Source organism: Spinacia oleracea, chromosome 2 (genome assembly GCF_020520425.1).
Source record: "Spinacia oleracea cultivar Varoflay chromosome 2, BTI_SOV_V1, whole genome shotgun sequence".
NCBI classification, from domain to species: Eukaryota; Viridiplantae; Streptophyta; class Magnoliopsida; order Caryophyllales; family Amaranthaceae; genus Spinacia; species Spinacia oleracea.
In genome coordinates this window covers 76,906,055-76,916,692 of record NC_079488.1, presented here as the reverse complement: position 1 = coordinate 76,916,692, position 10,638 = coordinate 76,906,055, and the positions used below count along the sequence as shown (strand labels likewise).

General features: G+C 39.3%; 2 protein-coding genes across 2 annotated transcripts; both read right to left on the bottom strand.

Moving 5' to 3' along the window:
* Nucleotides 1-2,559: 2,559 nt before the first annotated feature.
* LOC130467554 (uncharacterized) lies at nucleotides 2,560-9,153 on the bottom strand. The gene is made up of 4 exons (XM_056836097.1): nucleotides 8,899-9,153; nucleotides 7,032-7,102; nucleotides 2,982-3,036; nucleotides 2,560-2,892 (listed from the first exon to the last, which is right to left on the bottom strand). The coding sequence occupies exons 1-4, from the start codon at nucleotides 9,151-9,153 to the stop codon at nucleotides 2,560-2,562; spliced, it is 714 nt and encodes a 237-aa protein (XP_056692075.1).
* Nucleotides 9,154-9,315: 162 nt separating this feature from the next.
* On the bottom strand, nucleotides 9,316-10,423 carry LOC110804847 (uncharacterized). The gene is made up of 2 exons (XM_022010449.1): nucleotides 9,913-10,423; nucleotides 9,316-9,782 (listed from the first exon to the last, which is right to left on the bottom strand). The coding sequence occupies exons 1-2, from the start codon at nucleotides 10,421-10,423 to the stop codon at nucleotides 9,316-9,318; spliced, it is 978 nt and encodes a 325-aa protein (XP_021866141.1).
* Between the last annotated feature and the right edge of the window lie 215 nt (nucleotides 10,424-10,638).

Genomic DNA, 10,638 nt, shown 5'->3' with positions numbered 1-10,638 from the left:
GAGTCCTCGGAAATTTATCTAGACTTAGGTGTTAATTAATTTCCAAGCTTGGACTCCCAAATTTCTTAGGACATTAGAACATTTAACTTATATTTTAAAGTGTTTATATGATTGAAATTTGAAGAGATTTGATGATTGAATATTGAAGGGATTTGAACATTAATTATTTGAATATTGAAGGGTTTTGTGATTCGAAATGGGCAGGGCTTCGCTATTGGAAATTGTATGTTGCTGCCTCCTATGATTCATGGAAAATGGAGGGAATTTATAGAAGAAACTGCTGGAAATTGTATGTTGTTGCCTTTTATCGTTCATGGAAAATGGAGGGTATTTATAGAACAAACTGTTGGAACCAAGCTAGACTAGCCCGCATGGCGCCAAGGGGGGCTTCCCTAGGCGCCAACCTTGGCCCTGCACCAGGAGTCAATGCGCATTTTGGCGGCTTCTAAACATGGTTTGTAATATTCAGTCCTTTTTTATTAGAGGTTAAGGAATTATTTTACGTCTTTGAAAGCGACATTTATGAGGAGTTTCTCGGGTTTTGCTGATTTGCTCGGTTTTCTCGGTTTTGCGGGTCGGCGCCCAGGATGCTCGATTTTGTGGGTCAGTGCCCGAATTTGACATGCTTTATATGATTTTAAGTGAACGCGACTCGGAGATCGACTGGTCGTGGCCTCCGTTTCGCGAGATTTTACTTTGAATTTGAAATTCTATTTTGGAAATGTGTTTGAGCTTGAATTGAAGTCTGGGGTTAGGATCTGGACCCAAGGAATGTATCTTTGAATTGGAAGTTCGAAATGAAAATCGAACTTGGGGATTGAATTTGTATAGCCTTGAATTAGGAATCGGAGTTGAAATTTTGGAGTTAGAATGTGTTTGAATTGGAATTGTGTTTGCTTTGGAATTTGTACTTGAGTTTTGAATGAAATTTCGGAATTAAATTGAATTATGTCATTTGCAACTGGTCGCTTGCGCTTAGATATTGATCGTTCAAATCTATTAGCGGTAACATCATTGGATTCTAGAGGAGACACAAATTAGGTGTCTACATGTAGCCACGTAGGTAATATTATCATCTTGTACTATATACATAATAAATAAAGTACTAGTTAAGACCTAAATAAATAAACATTTTTTTTGGCAAGAAAGTTAAGATTTCATTAATTCATCAAACCAATTTCCAACAAGGGGGGAGGAGGAGAACAACGCCAAAAGCCCAACCCAACTAAAGGCTAAGAGCACTCAGCCAGCAAGACAAAGCCAAAATAGGCATGTTAATTACAACTTATGAAACCATTCCACATCTCTGCTATGGACTTTTTTGCCTATATAGTTCTGAACCCTGCATTTTACATCCAGCTGAACATCTTTAACAAGGAATTGCACTATAGACACCTGAAACTTCCGAATGACTTCCTAGCTTTCTAAACATGGTACACCAGGGCAGCTGCAGTTGTGTAGGCAACAGTTCTTCTGAACTCATTAACTGCAAATCTCTACAGCCACTTAAGTAGGGAACTAATCCCATCCTTGCAGTGAGAAAAACCAAGCCATTTCATGACTTCAGTGCCATAGCTATGGGCCTATGGCTAAAAACACATCTGAAAAACAGATGATCCACATTTTCAGGAGATGCACCACAAATTGGGCAAACAAAATCATCAACAATTCCCTATCTGTGCAGTCTTGCTCTAGTTTTTAACTTATCTTGAGTGGCAAGCCACAAGATGAACCATGTTTGGGAGCAGAGAGCATGTTCCAAACATACCTGTGCCACTAAACATGCTCCTTCTGAGTGACATTAGCTTGATGCATCTCTTTAATAGAATACTTAGGGAAATAAGCCACTGGGGAGAGGTATTCTGGGTGAACATTTCTCTTACTTGACATATGAATTTCACCACCCAACTTGCAGCAGAGGAGGGGGTGAATTGAACCCATGGTTTATCCTTAATGTAGAGGGAATGAACCCACTTAACCCATAAATTATCTTTTTTCTGAGCAATGGCCTAAGCCAACTTTCCCACAACAGCTTGATTCCACAACATGAGATTCCTGAATCCCAACCCCCCTTACTTTTTAGGCCAGCATAGTTGGTCCCATGCCACTGCACCTGGACTACAGTCATCAAAATTACCATGCCACAGGAGCAAACGACATATTGCATAAATTTTTTGAGCACAACCCTTGGGAAATTGAAGATCTGGGCCTAGTAAACACAAATGCTCATTAGAACCGAGTTCACCAGTTGCATTCTCCCAGCAAAAGATATATTCCTGGAGCTCCACACTTTAATTCTGCACACCATTTTTTCCACCAAACCTTCACAATCAGCTTGTTTTAGCTTGCAGGTACTGATTGGGACCCCTAAGTATCTAAAAGGGAGAGAACCAAACTGGAAACCAGTGTTATCTGCTATAGCTTCCATTTCATTACTACTAATACCACATCAATAGATAGAGGATTTGGAGGCATTCACAGTCAGACCAGTGGTATCATAAAACACCTTGAAACCTTCCATCATGAGCTTGACTACGTCATTGTCACCTTTGCAAAACATCACAGATCATCAGCAAAGCAAAGGTGGTTGAGGGACAACCTCCTGCATCTTGGATGAAAACTAAAATGAGGGTGCTCACTGACTATAGCCATAGCTCTGGAGAAGTATTCCACACACAAGGTGAAAAGGAGAGGGGAAAGGTGATCCCCTTGCCTTAGGCCTCTCTTAGGCTGAATGAGCCCAGTAGGGGCACCATTGATCAAAATGGAGTATTGAGTAGTGGTGAGGCAAGTCATGATAAGATTGATGAAATGAGTGGGAAAGTCAAGGTCTGTCATGACTTCTCTGATAAATTCCCACTCAACTATATCATAAGCTTTCCTCAGATCAAGCTTCAACAAACATCATTTAGCTTTTTGACTTTTTCTATACATCTTAACCAAATCCTGACAGACAAGTACATTATGAAATATGGATCTACCAGCAACAAAAGCACTCTGATTGGGGGAACGTCAGGAAGCACAGAATTGAGCTTCCTACACAATAATTTAGAAATGCATTTATTGTTGGAAATTCTTATTGGGAAACACAAAGGAAAAAAAGAGTGAAAAATAAGAGAGTCCCACATGGAAAAAACTCTTCATATTCTCCTTGTTTATTAATTGGGGAATGGGTGTAACTATTGTTTAAGAAAGTGTGAGAGTGGTATGGGTGGACACATAACTATCATTATTCATATATGATTTATTTGTCCTCCTCTTATGCATAATATTTAGTTTTGGTAAATAGTTGTGCAATGTGGGGATGAACTAGTGAACTAGTGTTCACATTTGATTCTGATAGGCTTGTTATTACTCACAATGGGGAATTTGTGGGAAAGGGTTTTTGTAATGGGGGTTTATTTACTCTTGATGTCAAACTCGAAATTATGAATAAGAATGCTAGTACTTCTTCTGTTTATATTGATGAGTCTATTTATTTATGGCATTCAAGGTTGGGTCATCTCAACATTGCTTCAATTAAAAAGCTTAAACAAGTTAACTTGATTCCTAGTTTTCTAAAACAGATTTTGCAAAATCTGAAGTATGTGTTGAGGCCAAGTTTGCAAAGAAGCCATTTAAATTAATAGATAGACAAACTGAAGTACTAGAGCTTGTTCATAGTGACTTGGGGGATTTTAAAAATCATGAGAGCAGGGGTGGTAAAAGGTACTATATTACTTTTGTTGATGACTGCTCAAGATTTACCATGGTTTATCTTCTCAGGTCAAAAGATGAAGCTGAGGAAATGTTCCTCAAATACAAGGCAGAAGTGGAAAACCAAATTGATAGGAAGATCAAAAGACTTAGGAGTGATAGGGGTGGTGAGTATGACCCTAACACTCTTAAGGTTTTTTGTGAGCAGAATGGGATCATTCATGAGACAACGGCTCCATATACACCCGAACAGAATGGGATTGCTGAAAGGAAGAACAGAACACTGAAGAACATAATGAATTCTATGCTTATTAGTTCTGGGTTTTCTGATAACATGTGGGGGGGGGGGAAGCAATATTATCTGCTTGTCATGTTTTGAACAGGGTACCTCACAAGAAGTTAGACAAGACTCCATACGAAATATGGAAGGGTCGTGCACCCAACGTAAGTTACCTGAAAGTATGGGGGTGTCTAGTAAAGGTGGCTATACCCAGCTTCAAGAGGGACAAGATTGGTCCCAAAACAGTTGACTGTATTTTTATTGCTTATGCTTACCAAAGTGCTGCATATTGTGAGGGGGTCGAAAAAGCACGAGGCTAATGCGTGACCTCGTCCCTCGTGGGCGTGACGTTGTCAGATCAAGTGTAATTGGATTTCCTGTGAGTTTACACCCAATCGACTAGTAATAATAGGAGTCGCCATTCAGTTTTTAACGACAATGAGAAAAACTGACAAAACACGGTTATCGTGACATAAAGGGAGTGCAATTATGTTCGACCACGACGGCCATAGGTTCCCTTGTGATCCCTGGTGTGGGGATCGCTCAACGTACACCCGCAGGGCAGAGATTGAGAGTTCGGGGGACTGTAGCTACCGAGAGGAGTGCTCATCAATAATACTCCAGAGGCAGGTTATCCTTACTAGCTCAGCATAAATAATTGAAGGGACATGCGTTAAACTTATTAAACTATTCTGAATTGATTTTAGCAATATGCAACACATAATACTAAATTGATCGTGATTATCTTATTTAGATTGATTTAAGGTACCTAGCATGATAATTCAATTGTCCAAGGTATTATCTTATTAGGCGTGATAGATCAATCAAATTAATAGTTTGACAATTTTATAAAAGGGTGATGAAAGCGATTAAATCATATGAGGGACACATTACAACGCACCCTTGAGAGGTGCGTTGTGGTTCTCAGAAAACTAACCACTTGGCTTTGCTATTTCTCCTTTTATTTAACGAATCTCGGGTTTCTAAGCAATGTTCCAGTATTTAGGCTTAATTCATCAAGCTACAAGGGGCAGGATGCGTTCTGTTCGACTTTTGGGTCGATTGCGACAGAACGCTGGATCAATTTCGCAGCGTGAGGCTTAGGCTTAAGGCTAGAGTCAATACTCAGATTATGGAATTGTGTCTTTTTCACGTCGGTTTTAGGCTGTATTTATAGGAAAAGGGTGTGTGGAAAGATAGATTTTAAGATACGAACCCAAAAAGAGTCCGGGATAAAACGGCCCCAGGCATTTTCAGCGCCCAAGGCTAGGCGCCGAAGATTTCGGCGCCAAGATCCAGGCGTTGAAAATGGGATCTGGGCCGAGTTCTATGTCAGATTTGGACTCTTAGAATACGGAGCTTTTGAGATTTATCCGAGTCTTTTAGTGCGTATTAACTTATGACGGAATGCGTCTGGGCCCGTTACGAACTCTAGGTTCGTTAGGAATTTAATTAATACGTAACTCTTATTTTCGAATTATAGCAGGAATGCAAATTCTATCTCTTTTAGGATTTATGTTGGAGTGCAACACCTAATTCTGACAGGTTTCTATCTTTTATGACTTTGCCACTTTTAACAACTACCTTTTACGGTAGTTACTATTCTTAGCAGGTTTCTATAAATAGCAGTTTTGGCTGAAATGAAAGGGTGATTGAGATTCGTTATTTTATAGGAGATGCGTTGCCAAGTGGAGATTTATGTTCTCATCATCGAACCTTCCCTTTCGGGAATGGGGACAAAAGTAGGTGTCTACACATATCGTTTTCTTGTTAAGGGTACTAACAATTCTTATGCAGGTGGTAACATCATTGAAGCAAGAGATGCCGAGTTTTTTGAAACCATATTTCCTTTGAAAATTTCTTGTATCAATGATGTGCCTTCATCTAGTACTTCGTCTAGTGTGCCTGTTGTTGCCCCTCCCACCTCTAATGTTGGTTCTGAATCAGAACCAAGGAGGAGCAAGAGGGCAAGAAAGGAAACCGGTTATGGTAATGATTTTGTTACTGCTTTCTTAACTGAACCTTTCTTGATTGATGATGATTTTGTTTATGTATTTATTTTGGAAGATGATCCCAGGACCTATGAAGAGGCAATGAAATCTGTTGATGCAGTATTTTGGAAATAGGCAATAGATAGTGAACTTAATTCAGTCAATCCTAAGTAACAATAGTTGGGAGTTGGTTGACTTTCCTAGGGGTTGCAAGCCCATTACTTGTAAATGGATCTTTAGGAAAACATTGAAATCTACTGGATCCATTGACAAGTATAAGGCCAAAATTGTGGTAAGGGGCTTCACCCAAAGGCACAGTGTTGATTATTTTGATACTTACTCTCCTGTCACTAAAATTTCTACTATTAGAACTTTGATTGCTCTTGCTTGCATTCATGATCTTGTTGTGCATCAAATGGATGTTAAAACTGCATTTTTAAATGGTGATTTGGATGAGGAAATTTACATGGTTCAACCAGAAGGGTTTGTTGTTCCTGGTCAAGAGAATAAGGTTTGTAAATTAGTCAAGTCTTTGTATGGGCTTAAGCAAGCTTCAAAACAATGGCATGACAAATTTGACAAGACTATGACAGGTAATGGATTCCATGTAAATGAAGGTGATTCTTGTGTTTATTCTAATAATGATTCTAATGGTTGTGTGATTATTTGTCTTTATGTGAGATAAAAGAATTTCTAAATTCAAAATTTTGAAATGATAAACTACATGGATGAGGCAAATGTGATTTTGGGAGTAAAATTCATAAGGACTCCAAATGACATTTGTTTTAGTCTGTCTCACTAAGCTGAAAAATTTGCTTAAAATATTTTTCTCATTTAATTAATGTCGATCAAGTTAGGAATCATTTTGATCCAAACATCCACTTAAAGACAAAGGTGATCTAGTTTGTCAATCCGAATATGCTAAGATTGTTGGTAGTGTTATATGAACTACACTACGCTTGACATTGATTATTCTGTGAAGTGGATTGAGCAGGTACAATCATAGCTCAAGTAATGATTATTGGGATGCTATAAGGTGCTTGCTTCAGGTACCATAGGGGTACCATGGATTGGAGTTTTCACTACTCTGAATTTCCAGGAATGTTGGAGGGATTATGTGATCCGTACTTGGTATCTGTAAATTATAAAGTTTGCTCCAACAATGGTTATATCTTCACCCTAGGGGGTGGAGCTGTATCTTGGAAATATTGCAAGCAATCTTGTACTAACTTCTATGACTAATATAGAATATAAATTTATTGCTATTGAGTTGGCAAGTTATGAGGAAAAATGATTGAGGGATGTGCTTGCAAATATTTCACTGTGGGGGAAGTCAGCTCCTTCAGTTGCAATGGTTGTTGCAAACAACCATGCCTATAATGGAAGAATGACACATTCGTTTGAGGCATAAGGACGTCAAAGATATGTTGTCTATTGAGTAAAGTTTTTAGACTATGGAAGGTCTGAAATGAATAAAGTGGATCCGTAAATGAAAGGCCAATAAGGAAAACTAGTTTTGGAAACATTGGAAGGGATGGGCTTGAGACCCACTGGATGAATTGTAAAGTAATGAACTCCTACTCTTAGAGTTCAAAGGACGACATTATGTTATAATTCGGAAGCACAAAATTTTATTTTTTTTCCATCCCCTAGATGTTATAATGTGCTTGCTACAATCGGAAAGAGGTTGAGCATACGGCTCTTAATGAACCCATATCCATATTTTTGGTGGTGTGAAGGTAGCTCACACTTGATGGGATTCACCTACGTAGGTGTGGAAGTGTGGCCGCTTCCTATGAGTTTTGCAATATGGGCTATTCTTTAGAGAACCTATGAGCATATCCAGGTCGGACGTATGGCCAGTATAAGGCGTCACTTTATTCGCGGAGTCAGAATATCATACATATTCAGTTGCGTGCTTTAAGTGACGGGTTTCTAACTCCCTATCAAGTTCAATACGAAAGTCACTTGGTAGGAAAGAGATCATAGCTTAAATGTCATTAAGTGTTAATTCAAGTCGAAAGACATTGACACCTATTCAATTGTTTTGTTTTGCCCTAAACCAATATCCTTCTCTTTCTTCTTTCTTTTCCACATATTCGAACCTGTGGGGGATTGTTGGAAATTCTCATTGGGAAACACAAAGGAAAAAAAGAGTGAAAAATAAGAGAGTCCCACATGGAAAAAACTCTTAATATTCTCCTTGTTTATTAATTGGGGAATGGATGTAACTCTTGTTTAAGAAAGTGTGAGAGTGGTATGGGTGGACACATAACACACACGCGCGCGCACCGGGCTGGGCCGGGCTCGGGCCATGGGCCTTGGGCTCTTGGGAATGCGGTTCGCGGGCGTGGGGTGGGTTGGGGGATTTCATCCACAAACGCAAAGTTTATTGCTAACTGATATGGCTTGGTAACTGGATTATTTTGGTTAAGTCATTATTACGGGAATCTGTATTGATTACGTAACAGTTGGATTAATTACCATTAATTACGTCGGTTACAGCATTCATCATTTGTGTCCGTTTTTTACTGTTGCCTTGCCTTAGTTCTGATTACTTAATCAGAATTTCGATTCAGTTTCAAATATAGAAAATCATTCAAACACTTTCAGAAACACATTATTCTCTCACACAAAAATTATTCCTTACGGTTTTTGGCCATATGTTCTGATTCCATCCGGATTTGTGAGTGCACACAACGTCGGAGTTGCGCTAATCCTGGAGGGCGACCGCATTCTGTTCTACTGCACCGGGAGGTAGCGCGGAATCATCTTTTAGGACAGTGAGTGTCCACGACGCAACAATTGTTTTTCATTCAGTTCATCATATCAGATAAGTTTGTTCTAATTTTTGGTTTAATCGCAACATTTATAAATAACTGAACAACAAGGAATGGGTCTAAAATCTCCAACAGTTGCAGGCACACTGACCTTAGGCACCAGAGTGATGGAAGTAACATTTACCTCCTTCAGAATCTTCCCTGTGAGGAAAAACTCTACAACTGCTGCATGAATGTCATGCTTTAAAGTATTCCAAGAATGCTTAAAGAACAGGCTACCAAACCCATCCATTCTATGAGCTATGTTATTTGGAATGTTATCAAGTACAAACTTGATATCTTCCACAGAGAAATCACAATTTAACATGTTTTTGTGGTTTTCAGAAAGCCTACCCCCTTTGTCCATAATCACTGGGTGAATATGGCTTCTATTCTTCTTATGTGAGCAGAAAAGAGATTTATGGAATTAAACAAAAGCATCATGCACCCCCTCGACAGTTTTGACCCATTCACCCTTCTCATTTTGAATAGAATGGATCCTATTTTGCTTCCTCCTATGTTTGATACTCTAGTGGAATGCCCTAGTATTTTCATCCCCATTCTGCAACCAGTGAACCTTGGCATTATGCTGTAGGAAGGATATGAATCTCTCATTTGCCAATTTATAGATCTGAGCAGCAGATCTCTCTGCAGTTGCTAGTGAAGTGTTGCAAGGATCATCATGCATCTGTTTTTTAGCCTCTAGAAAGATCTTATGACAATTGTGTTTATCAGCTTCCACATTACACAAAGCTCTTTTATTCAAACTTTTGAGATCAGCTTTAATCCATTTCATCTTTTGTAAAACTTTGTACATAGGGCAACCATAAACATATCTACTCCAATTCTTGTCAATAAGGTCATGATACTCAGGGGCAGTGGTCCACATATTTAAAAACCTAAAAGGCTTCCTCTGTGCTCTTGCAGTGTAGGTAGAAAGCACCATAGGGAAATGTTCAAACTCCCCTTCAGGTAGAAAAGTAGCCTCAACATAATCTATCAATGTATCCCAGTCAGCATTGGCTAACACCCTGTCAATTCTGGAAAACACCCTATCCTCCCCATCTTGCTTATTGTTCCATGTAAAAATTATCCCCGCAGTTTTGACCTCAGTGAGTCTACATACATTCGATCATATAGGCTCTCATAGATTGGACCTCAACCATTCTGACAGTGGACTCTACCCTATCACCCAGTTCCATCAGAGAGTTGAAATCCCCCATGACAATCCAAGCACTGTTACAAAGAAGAGCAAGTTGTTGCAGTTGTTCCCATAGAGGCTCTCTCCCTTTCCTATCATCCATACCATAAACAAAAGTGCAAAACAACACCTTACCAGAACATCTAGCAGTGACACTATAATGAACCATCTGAGGGCCCATGTGGATAATATCAACTATGAATGAGTCTGGATCCCAAGCAACAATGATTCTACCATTTTTATGGCAGCTAATATTAGAAGTGAAGCACCAGGAAGGGATAACATTGAGATACAAGTCACCTAACCTATGAGCTTTCACTCTTGTTTCCAGAAGGCCAAACATGTTAATTTGATGGGAAGTAATCATACCTTTCACCAGTTGCTGCTTATCTTTCCTATTTAGCCCTCTGACATTCCAGCAAAGGATGTTATCCATCAGGTTCAGGGGTGATCAACCCTGCCATGATTCATGCCCTAACCCCTCAGATTTGTGGGTCACCGGCCTCCATATGATCATCAGTTTCATTCATTTCTAGTACCTGAAACTTGTTCCCAGTGATTACAGGTTTTAGTTGAGTACATTTCTGCCTGCTAAAACCAGAAGCCAACACAAACCCATCAGGCTCAATAGAAGAGTTAGCAGAGTTAGGC